The 17,544-nt window shown below is 45.7% G+C and overlaps 1 protein-coding gene across 1 annotated transcript in view; it reads right to left on the bottom strand.

The window, feature by feature from the left end:
- Positions 1-17,544, bottom strand: part of VSTM4 (V-set and transmembrane domain containing 4) — a 96,030-nt gene that overhangs the window by 32,146 nt on the left and 46,340 nt on the right. Inside the window, exons 5-6 of the mRNA XM_042960974.1 lie at positions 16,936-16,969; positions 1,053-1,159 (exon numbers count right to left, since the gene is read on the bottom strand). Of these exons, the coding sequence (XP_042816908.1) occupies positions 1,053-1,159; positions 16,936-16,969 (141 nt within the window). The remainder of the gene's footprint in view (positions 1-1,052; positions 1,160-16,935; positions 16,970-17,544) is intronic.

Here is a 17,544-nt window from a genome sequence, read left to right on the forward strand (position 1 = left end):
TCTTACTGTCCCCACTTAACAGAGGAGAAAACCAAGGCTCTTCCCCACCATGTCATGTAATGAGTATTTCAATGATTTGGAACTTAAACTTGACCTTCAAAGTCAGACAGACCTCACCTCCAAGCCAGACTCCATCACTTAGCTCTCTGAGTCTCACTTTTATCTTTGGTAAGGTAGGGTACTATCTACTCTGATTGAATGAGATGTTACGGCAGGGTTCTCTGCCCCCTTCCCTCCCCAGATCTGCACTTGTCATGCCTCCCAGAACGCCCAGGCCTTCCAGCCTTTCTGTCCACCCAACGTGTGTTCAGCCTGAGCACCAGTGGCATTCACCACACGACCCCAAGGGTCTCTAGGTGACAGCCTGTGAAGTCTCACCTGAGGGATAAAATGTATCTTGTCTTCTTATTTAAATTGTTTATCTGGGAGGTCCTAGTACTTCCAACTACATTTCAAATTATTTGAGGCATGAACGTCTCCCAAATTGGCCATGGTAATTTTAGGAACTGTCTGTAGATGGCCTTAGTTCTCCTAAGATATGAGCAGTTCTCTCCTCCAGAAACACCCATCTTTCTCACCCACGTTGCTCTACATTATAACTGGAATCAAAGACCAACCCTCATTTCACCCCCAGGGCCAATCCAAAATAAACTACATACCTGGTTTACATCTTTAGAAAAATCAGAGGCTTCTTTCCCTTGAATGAACCAAGATGTTGACACCCCTTGTCCCACCTCACTATGTGCCGAGCATGTTAATAGTTGAAATATATTTCAGTGTGGATGGAATATACTGTGGAATCAGTCTCTGCATGTTGGCTCCCCCACCCACCCACTAAAGCATGCTGAGCCGGTGCACCACCCCCAGCCCCACCTAGTAATGGGGCTCAGTTATGATCAGAATCTAGGTGGGGTTCTCCAAGCTATATAATCACTGGATGTCATGTCTTCCATCTGTCTACTCCCCCTGTCCTGGTCCCACTTCTAACCCCAGACCCACTCTGGATCAGTCGAGCTGGCTCCTGCGTGGGTAATTGTAAGCTAGCTTCTTACCTTTGGCAGGGACTGCAGGAGGAACGTCAGCCTTCTCCTTCCGCCTCTTGCCTTTCTTGGGTTGCAGCGGGGCCAAGCTGGTCACACTGGTAACGGTCTCCCCTGAACTATAGAAGAGAAGAGTCTTGGTGAAGGCAAAATCGTATTTGTTCCAGGGAAAGGGAAAGGAAGCAATAGTTTCTGTGTGCTTCCTGAGTACCTATCTAAGGTCAGGTTATCTTACAGCTGGATTGGGATCACTCTATGCTTATCTCCAGGGATGTCTGGAGGTCTGGGACTGACCTACAGCTAAGATAAGGATGTTGAGATGAGCTAGTTAGTGGTTTATAATGTGCTTTTTAAAGTTCACAGATCCCTGGAGAGATCCAGAACCAGCTTGTCTACACAGTTACAGATGTATGGATTGATAGTTTATACTGATTTCATGAATTATAGAGTTTGGCTTGGCCACATCACTAGTAGGGTATTGAGATACCTTTTGAAACTTCTGCTTGAGCTTCCGTAAAACCGAGATTCTTGGCACATATTTTTGTGGTTCCCAATCCAAAAACAGAGCCCCTCCTGTGCAAGGGAGAACAGAGCTTGGGAGCTGCACCTGGAAGTCTCCAGGGTCCCCCATGATGGTTCGTGCTTTTTTCTGGAAGTCTCCAGGGTCCCACATGATTGTTCATGCTTTCTTCTGGAAGTCTCCAGGGTCACCTATGATTGTCACACTTTCTTCTGGAAGTCTCCAGCGTCCCCCATGATTGTCACGCTTTCTCATGGAAGTCTCCAGGGTCCCCCATGATGGTTCGTGCTTTCTTCTGGAAGTCTCCAGGGTCCCCCATGATTGTTCACGCTTTCTTCTCCTGCTGTACCTTTACTGTTAGTAGCGGGTAAGTGGCTTCACCCTGAGGAGGGCTGTGGGTGTTTTCAGTTATCTGGCCCTGTGTATAATATCAGATTCTGTATCTATAATATCAGATTCCTGCATGTGTTACCCATGACAACCCAGAATGACGACACTGATAAATAAACCTTATATTACAGGTAAGACATAAAGGACCTAAGTGACAAAAGATACAAACACAGACTGGCTTGCTGTGAAATCTTGATCCTACATGTGGGATGAAGTGTATACACTTTATTGAATGGCTATCACTCTTATTTCAAGTGTGTCGTATTGGCTCCAGCAACCCATAGGGAAGCCCCTTTTAGAATCTCTTATCCTGAGGCACATCTCTTATCCAGGCAGGTGCAGTTACCAAGACAGACTATCTCCCTAATACATAAAGACTTTTTAGAAAGCCTTAAGCCTATGACCAACTGCCTAATAATCAAAATGAAGGAAGGCAGTAAACGGTTATCATGCAAGAGGAAAGGCTCTTACCTATGAAAACATGCTAAAGCTCCCTCACAAAAGAAATCCAAATTAAAACATACTGCACTTCCTTTCTCCACATATCAGAATGGCAATAATCACATTGGAGGCAAAGTGCTATTTTGCCAAGAATGCAGACAATTGGGCACTCAGATGTATGGCTGGTATGAGTGTAAACCCTTCCCAAAGGAGAATACTTGGCGATAAGAATAACTTGGCAATCAGAATAATTTGGCAATCAGAATTACAGAGGCTTCTACCCTGACCCAGCGATTTCACTTCCGGGAATTTCTTCTGTGGATATCCTTGCATGTGTATGAAATGTATGTATAAGATTTGTCCTTACGGTGCTGTTGTTAATAGCAATAAGAACCCAACTGTCCATCAGCAGGGGACTGGTTAAGGAAATGACAGTGAATCTACCGATCCACAAAGGGGGGGGGGGTTCTCTGTAGCTGCAAAGAGGAGTAAGAAGCTATTTATGTGTGATGAGAAAAGATACATCGTTAAGTGGTAAAGCTGGGTGTTGGCCAATGTGTAACACGTGCCCCTTTTGTATAAAAGCAGGGAAAAGTAAAAATAAATAAATATATATATATATATATATATATATATATATATATATATTAACATTTGCATACATGTGCACAAAGAAACTCTGGAAGTATTCACAAGAATTTTAAAATAGTGGTTCCTTACAATGGGGCTGCTGAGGAACTAAGCAGACAGGAGGCCGGGCAGGAAGAATTATCACTACACATTTTTTAGTCAATTATTTAAATTTTCAATTTTAATTATTAAACCATGTGACTGTATAATCACTGGCAAGCAATCAGTTAAACATGAAGAAATCTCTCTATATATTTAATAAAAGAAGGTTATTCTAACATTGTCCTAGGGTTTTAAAAATGAACAGAGAGGGGCGCCTGGGTGGCGCAGTCGGTTAAGCGTCCGACTTCAGCCAGGTCACGATCTCGCGGTCCGTGAGTTCGAGCCCCGCGTCAGGCTCTGGGCTGATGGCTCGGAGCCTGGAGCCTGTTTCCGATTCTGTGTCTCCCTCTCTCTCTGATCCTCCCCCATTCATGCTCTGTCTCTCTCTGTCCCAAAAATAAATAAAAAACGTTGAAAAAAATTAAAAAAAAAAATGAACAGAGATTGGGGCTACCTGGGTGGCTCAGTCGGTTAAGCCTAGGTCAAGATCTCACCATTCCTGAGTTCGAGCCCCGCATCGGGCTGTGTGCTGACAGCTCAGAGCCTGGAGCCTGCTTCGGATTCTGTGTCTCCCTCTCTCTCTGCCCCCTCCCCACTCGGGCTTTGTCTCTATCTCTCAAAAATAAATAAACATTTAAAAAAAATTTTTAAATGAACAAAGATTGACCCACACATTGTGGGAAAAATTCCAAGAATATAGATCACACTGAGTTTCCCCAAAGATGGCTTATTTTTACTGGGAACGGAAACTCTAACCAGCCATGAGTTTAGAGTGCAGGGTCAACTGTGTAAACTCACAGATATCCCAGAGGAATGTGCGTTTACAAAACGCTGACCACTAAGAGGAAACAAGGGATCAAAAACTCTCAGAATTGCTTAAATACACAACCACATGTACAGCTTCATCTCATAGCTTTAAACCCTTGAAACGTTTATTTTTTCTTCTTTCCATTATAAATTAATGCATGTTCATGTTTTCAAATGGTAATTACAGGCATGGAGGAAAAAAACGAAAATAAATAAGTCTATCCTAACCAAAACACAACCTTCTTAAATATTTCCAGTCTTTTTCCTGTTTCTTGTTTAATTTTTTTAATGGACTTTATTTTTTTTTTTTTTTAGAGAAGTTTTAGGTTCACAGCAAAACTGAGCAAAGGGTAAGAGATTTTTCATATGTCCCCCACCCCGCCCCCTGCACAGGCACAGCCTCCCCCATTAATCAACACCCCTCACCATGGTGGGACTTTGTTATAAGTGATGAACCTACATCAATATATCATTAGCACCCAAAGCCCATAATTTCTATTAGGGCTCACTTTGGTGAGTTCCATGGGTTTGGACAATGTATCCGCCACTGCGGTATCATAAAGAATAGTGGTACTGCCACAAACCCCTCCGTGTTCCACCTAGTCATTCCTCCTGCTCCCCGCCCCCCACCCAACCCTTGGCAACCGCTGATCTATTTACTGTCTCCATAGTTTTGTCTCCTCCAGAATGTCATATAGGTGCAATCATACATTATGTAGCCTTTTCAGATTGGCTTCTTTCACATAGTAATATGCACTTAAGTTTCCTCCATGTTTTTTCCTGGCTTGCTAGCTCATTCCTCTTTAGCGCTGAATGATATTCCATTGTCTAGACGTACCACGTCTTCCAAATCCAATCCCCTACCATAGGGTATGTTGGTTGCTTCCCAGTTTGGGCTATTATGAATAAAGCTTCCATAAACGTCCGTGTCCAGGCTTTTGTGTGAACACAAGTTTCAACTCTTCCTTGGTTTTTACACACTGTGTGTTACTGTCACACTGTTTCATAATTTTGCACCCTTCTTCTTACCTAATTTGTATTCTCCACATTGTGACATCTTGACAGTGTTCCGGTGAGAAGACAGGTAGGCCACGGTACTCAACTGTTCCCTGGCATCTCAGTAATACTTGACACGTGAGTAATGTTGTTATAAATGTATTTGTGCATAATGGTTTTCTACCCTTAGACTTTTGTGTTAGGTTAGATTCTTAGAGCTGGAATTACTAGTTCATGGAGGAGGACCATTTTAAAGGGTATTTAATTCGCACTGTCAGAATGATTTCCAACAAGTTAGCCCTACTTCATAGCCACTCGGTCAACGAATGAGGAGATTTCTGTTTTCATCCTCTTTAACACCTGGTTTATCAGCTTAAAAAAACTACTCAACGGATAACAACGGGATCTCCCTTTTCCTTGCATTTCTCTGACTTCGTGAGGATGAACATTTCCAGCATTTGTCTCCTCGCGTTTCCTCTTTTACGAATGATGTGTGGACATCTGTAATTATTTATTAGGGTCTCGAGTTTTCTTAAAGATTGGCACACACCTTTCACATCAGCCAGACGTATTTAGTGCAAACATTCCTCCCAATTCCCTTTGAATTTTGGCTTCCTATTAACGCACAGTGATCTGTTTCTTTTTGTTAAATTATTCAATATTTTTTTTTCTTGTCTACCGCCTCTGAGCTTGGATCGTCCTTGCCAGTTGTACCTCAAACCCTGCAGAATCAAATATTTCCTCCTTCCTCTTCTTTTTTCTTGGACTTAGTTCTTTAGCTCTTTAATATAAAGTGAAAGTTCGGGGACATCATTTATATAAATGTATGCCATCAGACCCAGGGCTTTCAGTAAGCTAAAAAAGATCTGCTTTGTCATCACCATTTTCCTTCAAAACAGCAAAACTGCAGTGAACTAAATTTAGCCCTAATTCATACTTCAACGGTGGGAATTCATATACAATGAGTCACCCCAGTGACGTGACAGATGATTTCTCTTGCAAAATATTATTTCTCCCAATGAGCCAGCAAGACTGGTCGAAATTTTCGACAAAGAAAAGTCCACTTTATGATTCACTTACAGGAAAGTTACTCTATACCTTAGGTTGGAACAGGACTGTGTTTTGTCCCAGACACGAGGGAGTGAGCATTGCTGGAGCCAGTCAAACCAAAACAGATAGAAAACGGGCCAGAAACTCCATCTAAATGAGAGAGGTGTGCGATTGGAAAGCAGTGCTATTTGTGGAAGACAGGGCTATCTTTCTGGTTCCCACAAGGGCTGCTTGGCTGGCACACGTGGGAGGTATTGTAACAGGTGCAAACATCTGGCCCAGACACCTCTCATAGGCGTCTCCCTCCCACGAAAGCTGGGCACCTCTGCTCTGTGGCACATGGTGGCCGGATCCGGGGAATGGGCACTGGACAAGGGGCAGAAGGCCTGCGCTACAGCAGGTTCCACTCTGACGAGAGAGGTGACCCTGGATAAGTCACTCACTTCCTGGGCCTCCATCCCCCAATCTGTAAAATGGGGAGAAGTACACTTGCAATCTAACTCACAGGGTTATTATTAGGGTCAGATTGGCTGGCACGGCCTAAAGTAGACAGGACGTGAAGCAGCTCAGGGGCACTGACCCAAATCTCTGGTGCATGAGTGCAGTGGGAGATGTTTCACAGTGTTACCCAGGGAGGATCATGTCGCCGCCTGGGTATCTCCTGGCACCATGTCTCGGCCCTGAGGTCTACCAGTTTCAACCTACACGTTGATCAAAAAACTTTCTGCCCAAAATAGTACAGCATGCTCTCCTGTTGCCACAGGTACAGCTGTGTTATCTAAGAACCAGCACAGCACACAGCAGGTGGGTAAGGAGGAGGGAGAAACTGTACCCCCAAGCAGCCCCAGGGCACCGGATGGAGCAGGCAACCTGGGTTTTGCTAGGTATCGAACAAATTGTGAGCAACTACACTTCGCTGAACTTCAGTTAATAAGAGCTACGTGTGTCTCTATCCCAGGCAAAGCACTGGGAAAAGTGCACAATATCCATAATCTCCGACCCTCCCAGATGGGAAAATGAAGCCTCAGAGAGGTCCAGGCGGGAGACGTGGGACCTGATCCAGGGCGGCCTGCCTCCTTGGCCCTGAAGCAAGGATTCTGGGCCCAGCCCAGACAACAGAGAAGAAGAAAACTAGGACAGGAAGAGGGTAAATCAAGCCAGATCCACGATGGCTGCTCTGGGCTTAAACCAGCTCCCTAAGGAGAAGGTACTGAAAGGCGATATCAGCATTCCATTGCATTTAAGTCTGTACTAAATCTGGGACTGTTACAGCAGCTAAAGCCCTGCCTGGGTGGGAGGAAGAGGGCCCAACCAGAGTGCTGGGGACTTGGAGGCAAGAGCTGTGGCTGGTGCCCAAGACCAAGGGCCGTCTTGGCCTAGGATTGGACAGAGGAGGAGGGGAGCACAATTCCTATACCTGGAATTCTCTGGAATAAGTGATGTCACCTGTCAAAATGGAGGGGGTAGGCTGGCCATGTGGAAATCCGGTGTCTCTACTCTATAGCTAAGAGTGTTGGGGAGTAGAAAAAAACAATACAATAGCACAAACTGAGCTGATCCCACCAAAGAACAAAATTATAACTAAGACCCAGCCACATCTTGCTTCCATAACTAAATGTGAGATCAAAGCACCCCTCATATTGAACCACAGTGCCTGTGGCATACGGGTCCTCACCCACACATCAGTGACTGTCCTAACACCCACCTGTCTCTGGGATAATACTAGAGGTACAGCTAACCATTCACGCTGAGGGACTTTCGTACATCCAACCCTCACGCGCCCAGAGGCCAAGTGTTTCCTTCCGTCCCGGGAAATCTTTGTGCCTCAAAATAGGAACTATGAATCAAAATGCTTCCTTAAGGTCTGTTTAATCTTGTTTCCTATTGAATGAGCAGGCACCCTCATCCCTGGGCACACAGCTGTCTGTCATGTGCTGCAAGGGGATTTGCTGCTCTCTGAACTCTCATGCCAAGTGTTGTCTGTCAGTCAAAAGAACTCAGCTCAGAAAGCCCTCCGTGAGTGGGGCTGAGGAAGGTGTTCGGGCTCTGGTCCTGCCCACACCTGCCCCAGGCCTGCTTCCTGGAGCCATTCTCCCCACCCCACCCCACCCCACCCCACCCCTCGAGCCCTTCTTCTCCACACCGTCTTTGAAAGTCATTGCTTTAGCTACCTGTTTTATCTGCAGAAATGTCCATGTGCTTCCTTTCCTCCTGCCCACATAGCTCTGTTTTGACAATGCCGATGCCTGATACGGGTCCCCAGAGGATCACGAGCTCCTTGCCAAGCAGCTCTGTGCTCCTTTTTCCAAGATTTCATGCAGCCCACCCGTCACCCCCTAACCCTGTACCCCGCAGCTTCAAGTGTAGAATCTTGAAGGAGGAACGCTGATCTTGACAACTATGGCGGCCACTCACTGTCATTATCAGTTACAGTCAATTATATCTCAATAAGCTGGGGGAGGGGGGAGGAGCACAATTACAGCCCCCCTCCTCAGGTTGGCTGCCACTGAGAAAGGCCAATGACTCGTGCAAATAGGGCAAATTTCCCAACCTCTCTCTCTAGGCTTTGGAGCGTGCTTTGTGGGTTTCCCATGCCACTGGACTACTCAAGGTTAATGGCCACCGCATGCCGGGAGCTGCTCAAAGCTGCAGAACTCCACTCTCAAGATGGACAAAGGGTACCACCCGCTCACGGTGACTCCCTTGAAATGACTCTTTTTTATATGACATGCCAAGAACATAAAACCATACGTAGTACACAATGAGCGTTTAATGGGCTTCACCTACTGCATTATCTTACCAGTATTATTACCATCATTATTATGGAATCTCTCTCAGAGTCCTTGAAGAGGGGGCCAGACATGACAGAGTTCTCTGTAACCTGAGCCAGAACCGGTGCACCTAGAAAAGAGCGGCAGACCCTTGGCGGTCACGGTGTATTCTTCTCTGCTGCTTCTACCCTACGGGGTTTTTGCATGCACGTTCCAAGTAGCATCAGAATAAAGCTGCTCCCTTGTGAGGGAGCTGCCAAAGCGCCTCCCTGTCCACAGCCTCCATGGCCTTTTATCATAAATGGCTTACACAACCTGAGAGGTTCTGCTGGGGCCCCGTTGTTAAAGCTCTCCGTTGCAGTCCCTGCCGGCTTTGTGAAGCCTGCACGGAAGCTTTGCCAGGCCACTGGTCTTGTTTGTGAATTTAAGATCTATGAATACGAACTGGTAAGATCATGCCTCATTAATATTTAGTGGTTCCATGCAGTGTTCTCGTCTTGGGTCATAAGAAAAATGGCAGAGAGGTCACTGGGGTTACATGCCCTGCATCTATCGCCCGCACCACTGAGGGTATGTGTTTGCGTGGGATTGGCCCCACCCATCCTCTGGCCACCATGCTCGGTTCAGGCCGGTCCCCTACCACCAGGGTGCGGTTGTATTTGCTGGTCAGGGAGTGAGACAATTCCTTCATTAGGCCAGGTGGGAAAGCACCTGCTCCCACCTTTCTCTTCCCAAGGGGAGCCAGCCTGGCCCGGGGATACGCCAATCCTTGAGGCAGCACTGCCCGGAGATAGGCTGGGAATAGACGCCATCACCCCAACAACACTGTGTCTCCCAGACCGAGCTTCCCTGGGGCCCAGCCACTGCAGCAGCCCTAGTCAGATGAGCCGGCCAAGTCCCTTCCTAGGTAACACCATCTGTGCTAGCTTCCTGTCACCTGGAATCAGAAGGTTCGTAAATAGTACAGAGGGCTAGCTATTTATCTAATAGTTGGCAGTTTTATTCCTGTTCTTAGTCTGGGGAGACTAATTTGTGCCTTGCAGGGTTTTATGAAGATTAGAAATAAATCCCATAAAGTGTTCACAAGTGGAGGTACACGGGCACACCGTGAGTAATTATGAGGAATTAGCCCACAGCCACTGCTATCTCACTGAATCCTCACGACCCTGAGCAAGAAGGACAAAAGCAAATTTGCACCCATTTTGTGGAGGGTGAAAAATTCTCGAGTGGCCCAAGGTCAAGCTGCTGGGTGGCATGGCTCCAGCTAACACCAAATCCAGGTGGGATTTTTTTTTTTAAATGTTTATTCATTTTTGAAAGAGTGAGCCTGAGATGGGGAGGGGCACATAGAAAGGGGGACAGAGGATCCAAAGCAGGCTCTGAGCTGACAACAGTGAGCCCGATGCGGGGCTCGAACTCACGAACCGTGAGATCATGACCTGAGCCAAAGTCGGTCGCTCAATCGACGGAGCCACCCAGGCGCCCCTGGGCGGAATGTTTTTTACATGATGCCAGGAATAACCACCAGGCTCCATCTCACAGGTCGGTCCTCCTCATGCCTTCTTCTGCCTGGGGACTAGGGAGGGACACCGAGCCTGAGAGCTGGGGTGGGGTGAGGATAAGAGGCACAGCAAGGATGTCAGGGATACAGGACGGGGGCCAGGAGCCACACGGCCGCATCTGCTATCCCGGCCCTCGCCACCTTGCTTGCTCAGGTGAACGTGGCCAGAGGGGAGGCATTTGGCACACGGGTGGGCTAAAACCCAAGCAAAGAACAATAATGGCTGGCACATCTGCAAATCGATGACTATGACCAGAGCACACTGGCTTCTCAAAGTCAGGGGGACACAGGGCAGCCACCGCCCTCCCCGGCATCTGTGGCTACACCCTTCCCACTCTGCTTCCACTGCCCTGACTCTCTCTAGTGTCTCCTCCTCGTTCACCTGTGTGCATGCCAACCCCGAAGTGCTCACAACCATGTCCGAGCTTCCTGGTGTGTCTGGGACAGTGCATTAGTCCTGGAGCCAGGTGGCCCCGGGCTGGCATCCTCGCGTCTCCACCTCTGCCTGGCAGAGACCTCACCATGAGCCACACTCTTCATGTCAGTTTTCATCTGGAGAATGGGACCATCACACCACCCACTCTTGGGGTTGTGGTGAGGAATGAAGACGATGGTATGTGTCGATGCTTAGCCCTGTGCCCATCCCCTGGCATCTGGCCCTGCCACCCCCTCCAGCCTCTCCTCCCTGCTGCTCTGCCCTGCACCTGCAAGGCTCCTCACCCTCATGGACCAAGTGACCTCATCCTCCCAGCCTCTCACCCACTCTCCCTCCCCACTTCTGCGTGCTGCCTCCCCCCCCCCCCCCCCCCCCCCCCGCCCAGCCCTTTTCTGAAACACTCTTCCTCCTCCTTCAATACTTGGCGTGAATTTCACCTCCAGGAAGCTTTCCCTACCAACCACAGAGCCCTGGGACGGGGTTAGGAGCGGCTTATCTGGGTGCCCGTGACAGCTTGGTGGGCACCACCTGCGTGCTGCCACGGTTTTGTTTCTCTAGGTCTCCCATTTGATGCGGCACTCAAGGGCATGGGCTGTGCGCTATTTCATCCTTGCCCTACGGGCCTTACAAGAAATCCCTTACAGAAGAATCACCCAAGTGTGACTGAATAATAACAAAAGCCAGTTGCATAGAGCTCACCATTTACCAGGACGGTCGGAAGCACTTCACACAGACTAACTCATCGAATCCTGCCAACAACACTATGCACCAGCTTTGTCCCTCCACCCCCCCTTTCATCAGAGAGGTGGCAAAGCTGGCCAAAGGCACACAGCAATCAGCGGCAGAGCCCGGATTTGAACCGAGGCAGCCTGGCCCCAGAATCTTTCAGCATCACAGAAGATTACCTTTCACAGAAGAAACAAATTCCATAATCCTACCACTATTCAGTATTATGGAAATGAAGCGAGTAGTTACACATCTAAGTTCAGAGCCGGTATCTTTAGATTCCCTTTGAAATCACCTCTGCCTTCACACTAAGGTTCTGAACCAGTCAATTATTAATTAAATCCCATACTTCGACTGTCAGGGTATGTTTAAAAAAAAAAAAATCTCTGATGGTTCAGAAAAAACTGAAAAGTGCTTTAAACAAAGCTCACAAACCAGAGTAATGCTATGCCTGTAACTTATCCAGCATATAAATAGTCTGTGCCCCTATTCATCCATGAGAGAGCACACACACCAGAGAACATGAAGAAAGCCTGGATATCTTCTGTCAGAACTGCTGTTGGCACAGGGAACATAATGTGCACTTCAATTTCTCCCATCTGCAAATACTTTGTTATCTCAAACCCGTAAGAAGAGGTCAAACAACAGATCAGGAAATCTACTGTCTGGGAACTGCCTTTTTGGTGCCCACGGCCATCCTCTTGGCAACTTTTCTTAAACTTGACCTACAGGAAAGAAGGCATCTGCATCCGTGGACAAGGTGTCATGGTGTGGGGCTCTATGCAATTGGTGGCATTTCATTTCAAATCTGCCTTTCTGGGACCTTTGGGGGCAGTATCATGCTCACTCCTCGAGCTGCTTTTAGGGAGCTGAAAAATCTTGCAGAACCCTGAGATGCTCCGGCCCAGCTTTCTGTTCCAGGAGAGCACTTAGCCATGGGAAGGAAACAGTTTCCCAACCCCCAAATCAGGGCCACCCCCTCCCAGGGGATAGCAACTTCCGACTTTGGGGATGACACATATTCAAAATGAGACGCGCTTTCCTTCAGTATGAACTTCTCGCAATAATCGCAATAAGTCATGGAATCCCTTAGAGCCTCCAGGTCTGTCCCAGTCACTTGGTAGGCCCTCCTCTTGGTGACCGCAGCCACAGTGCCAGCATGAGGCCTCTTCCTGAGGGTCCCTCCCCTGCCTAAGGGTTTCCGTTCCTGGCATCCTGCCCTGGTCCTGTGCTCTCTGCCCATTCTCCCTTAGGAGGAAGTGGTCAGAGGACAGAGAAGGACATTTATCCCAATAATAGCTTGAGACTCCAGGGGCCCAGCTGACCACTGCCATTGCACGGATGGAGCTGGGGTCGGGAGGCCCCAACACGACAGGGACAGAAGGAGCCTCTGTGTGGGCTGCAGAGGCAGAGCACAATTCAGGCCAAAACCAGTTGAAAGGCAAGGGACTGACCAGTTCACTAGCAAGGAATCTGGGCTGCACTGAGTCAAATCAGCCTGAGGTCCTAATCGGGAAGATGAATACAAGTCGGTGGGGCACCCCTACATGGTCCTGGGGTGCAGTGGAGTAAAGATAGGCTTTCCAGAGGTAGATCTGTGGCTGGCCCGACAGGAGACAAGCCCATGGAGAGAGCTTAACTCAGGCACTCACAGATTCACAGACAGCACCAGCTGGTAGAGGGGCGGCATCTGAATGGGACTCTGTGGTCATCACTGACCTCTGGTAGGTATCCCACGGCCGGGGGTGACCAAACTCTAAGGCCCACCAGACTAGGGTGACACCCTTACTATATGTCTAGCCTTGGTACCAGCTCAGAGTAGGAGCATGTCTTACCCCTATTACCAAAGGGAGAGGAAGGGAGGGGCCCAAATGGCACTCCTTGTTAGCGAGGCAAGGGACACAGTAGATCACAGCAGGCAAATCCTGAGAAGCACCGGCAGGCTGGCTCCTGACAAACTCTGGGCTCCCCAGCCATAACCTCCCCCCATATCTGAAATGCCAGTCCTTAGGGCTCTTGGGGGGGGGCACATACTTTTAAGAAGAAACAAATACTTTTATCGAGGCATAATTTACTCCCCATGAAAGTCATTGATCTCAAGTGTAGGACTCAACCATCACTACACTACAGTCTTGGAACATTTCTATTACCCCCCAAATTTCCCTCTTGCTCATTTAAAAAAAAATTTTTTTTCAACGTTTTTTATTTATTTTTGGGACAGAGAGAGACAGACCATGAACGGGGGAGGGGCAGAGAGAGAGGGAGACACAGAATCGGAAATAGGCTCCAGGCTCCGAGCCATCAGCCCAGAGCCCGACGCGGGGCTCGAACTCACGGACCGCGAGATCGTGACCTGGCTGAAGTCGGACGCTTAACCGACTGTGCCACCCAGGCGCCCCTCCCTCTTGCTCATTTATAGTTAATTCCTATGCCCACTCTCAGCCCTAAGCAACTATTTTCAGTTCCTATAAATTTATCCTTTTCTGGACATTTCAGATAATTGGTATCACGCAATACATATTTTTTCCATCTGGTTTAGTTCACTTAGCATAATGTTTCTGAAGTTCATCCATGTGCAGAATGTATCAGCAGTTTGTCCCTTTTTATTACCGCATTGTATTTCATCAAACGGATTACTAAATGTTGTTTATCCATTCATCAATTGATGGCTACATTCAGATTGTTTTCATCTCCTGGTTATTATGAACAAAGCTGCCGTGAACAACTGCATGGATGTCTTTGTGTGGACATACGCTTTCATTTCTCTTGGGCAGATACCTACGAGTAAAATCTCTGGGTAATCATATGGTAAGTTTATGTTGAATGTTTTAAGAAACTACCAAATTGATTTCCAAAGCAGCTACACCATTTTACATTCCCACCTGCAATGAACAGAGTTCCAGTTTCTCCACATCCTCACCAACACTTGACATCATTGTCTTTTTACAGCCATTGTGGTTGTATTTGTACCACTTAATGACCAATGAAACGGAATATATTTTTGTGAATTTGTTAGCCATTTATATACCTTCTTCAGGAAAATATCTATTCAAATCTCTTTTCTTTGGTCCATTTTTGTGTTATTTGTCATCTTATTATTGAGTTGTAAGAGTTCCTTATATATTTTATCCCAGCATTATTTGTTGAAAAGACTGCTTTCTCAAACTTTTTGAAATAATTTGTGAAGGATTAGTATTATTTTTTCTTTCAATTCTTGATATATTTCACCAGTAAAGCAACATGGGCCTGGGTTTTTCTTGTTGGAAAGATTTTAGCTAACAATTCAATTTCTTGATTTATTATAGGTTTATTCAGATTATAGCTGTCTTTTTAAATCAATTTAGATAATTTGTGTCTTTCTAAGAGTTTTTCTATTTCATCTATGTTGTCTTATTTTTTAGAATAAAAGTGTTCATAATATTTTCTTATAATGCTGTTAACTTTTGAGTCTGTAGCGATTCCCTTTTTTCTTCCTGATTTGGTAATTGGCTTTTTCTTTTTTATTTTCATGTACAGTCTAACTTAAGATTTGTCAATTCTATTGATCTTTTCCAAGAACCAACTTTTGGTTTTATTGATTTTTTTCTGTGTGTGTGTGTGTGTGTGTGTGTGTGTGTGTGTGTTTTCCCTGTCATCAATTTCTGCTCTAATCTTTATTATATCCTTTCTTCTGCTTACAATGGATTTCACTTGCTCTTCTTTTTCTAGTTACTTATGGTGAAAGCTTAGGATATTGATCTGAGATCTTTCTTCTTGTCTAATACAGGCATTTAAAGCCATAATTCTTTCTCTAAGCACTGCTTTAGCAGCGTATCTTGTAAGTTTTCATGTGTTTTGTTTTCATTTCTTTTCAATTCAAAATATTTTCTAATTTCTCTTATAATTTCTTCTTCATATTATTTAGAAGTGTGTTGTTTTAAATTTCAGAACATTTGGGATTCTCCCAGGTTTCCTTCTGTCATTAATTTATATTTAATTCTTTTGCTTAGAGAACAAACTTTGTATGATTTCTTACATACATAAACTTTTTAAGTTTATACAAATCTGTTTTCTGGCCTCGCATCTGGTCTATCCTGGAGGATACTCCCAGTGCACTTGAAAGGTGTGGTAGGTGGTCATTGGGTAGAGTATTCCTACTCTATGTGTCAGGTCAAATTGCTTGATCTTCTGTGCCCTTGAATTTCTGTCTAGGTATTCTATCAATTATTGAGAGTGGATCTTGAAATATCCAGCTCTTATTCTAGAATCATCAATTTCATCTTTCAATTTTCTATTTTTCTTCATGTGTGTTGAGGCTCCGTTGTTAGGCCCATATACATTTATATGTGTTGTATCTTCCTGGTGTATTGTTCTTTCATAATTCGAAATTTCCTTCTTGGTCTCCAGTAATATTTCTTGCCTTAAATTATGTCTCATCTGCTATTAATTTAACTACCATCCCTCTTATTGTTACTATTTGCATGGTATTTTTCTCTTCTTTTGGGTGTTCTCCATTCTCCACTGCACATGCACATTGCCTCAGCCAGAAACACACTTGCCCCAAATGTGACCAAAAGTTCAGGCTAGTCAAGTCATTGGACCTCCCTGCTCGATACCCCTAAGAAGGTCACCTCCACCGACAATGCTGCTGAACGTGAGCATTGCACACTGCTCCAAGTCACATGATCCCCCTTCTACCACAACAGAGCTGCTGGTGGTCCTTATGCCTTCCACGGATTCAGATGGAAAATGCACTGTCATTCAAATTTGTGTTTGCACAAATGTAGGTCATGCATGGTTTCTCTCTGATTCTTTTTAGCATTTTTTTCTTTGTCTTTGGCTCTCATAATTTTTTTTTCTTACCACCTTTGAGTCCTCCTTCGGTTGTCTCTGATATTATTTTCAGGGTTTATGGTTGTGCTTCGCAGGGAAGAGCAGGGAGAAACTGACCTATGCCATTGTGTGTAGACCAGAAGTGTCAACTTTCTAAACAGTATGAGTTTGCAATATCTACTATAACCGTTATGTTTCCTGTGAGGTGTGTTCCACGAGCTAGAAAGCTAGCATCTTACCACATATATTACTAATGGCCACATTCTGCAGAGTGGGGCATAGGACAAGCAGACACTGGTGAAAGGGAATTAGGAGTATTTGTGGTCAGAAGGCATCAAAGTGGTTCAGTCCAAGCTGCTAGCCTCTTCCTAAACAGGGGACACGGTTCTCCAAAAGCAGGCGTCAAGCCTCCTCCAGCATGTATGTTGAACCAGCATGAGCCATATTTTCTTTGGACCCTCTGGGGGTGATAACCAGAGCATGGAATCTAGACACATGCAAGGGCATGAAGGACACACATTTTGAGGCCAATGTGCAGACCAACATGCAGACCCCCTAGGTAAAGATACATATTTAACCAATTTCTTGGTAATATCGATAGGAAGTAAACTATCAAAGAGTTTCATTTGAAGAAAGAAAGAAAATATTCCTACCTGTTCTGAGGACATTTCACCAAATAATGTCTCACTGTAAAAAAAAAAAAATAGAAGATGGTAAATAAATGTTACTTTAGATATAGAAGCGCCAGGAATCACCAGGAAATGCAGGTGCCCAAATGTTGCCCAGATGTTGATACAAGTCACCTCTTGGGGCTTTCATACTTCTCTTTGGATGATTATAGCAGGACTATAGTAGGGACACTGCAGTGACTTGATAGTGTTACACTCCTGGATTGAGCCAGGCATGAAGCCATATACCCCAGACCTCCTAGTTTGTTAACCCAAAACATTCTTTTTTTTTTTTTTTTTTTTTTTTTTGCCAAGCTAGGTTGAGGTGGGTTCTAACCTGAAAGGTCCTAGAGTAACAGAGTCATCCAACTTCAAAGTTTTACCTCAGTCATGAGAAAGCCTTTTGGGGAAACCTGTTTCCACTTAGGTGCTCCTCTCTGTAAAATGGGTTTTCATTCTCTGATCAGTGCTTTTCCAGGACTAAGTGGGGGTCCTTGGAAAAACAGTCTTAGAGCAAGACATCCTCCACAGTAGGTCTCATTGAGGAAAAAAAAAAACAGATTTTAGCTGCAGAGGAAATATAAGAATACTCAG

The sequence above is a fragment of the Panthera tigris genome, chromosome D2, assembly GCF_018350195.1.
Source record: "Panthera tigris isolate Pti1 chromosome D2, P.tigris_Pti1_mat1.1, whole genome shotgun sequence".
Lineage (NCBI taxonomy): Eukaryota > Metazoa > Chordata > Mammalia > Carnivora > Felidae > Panthera > Panthera tigris.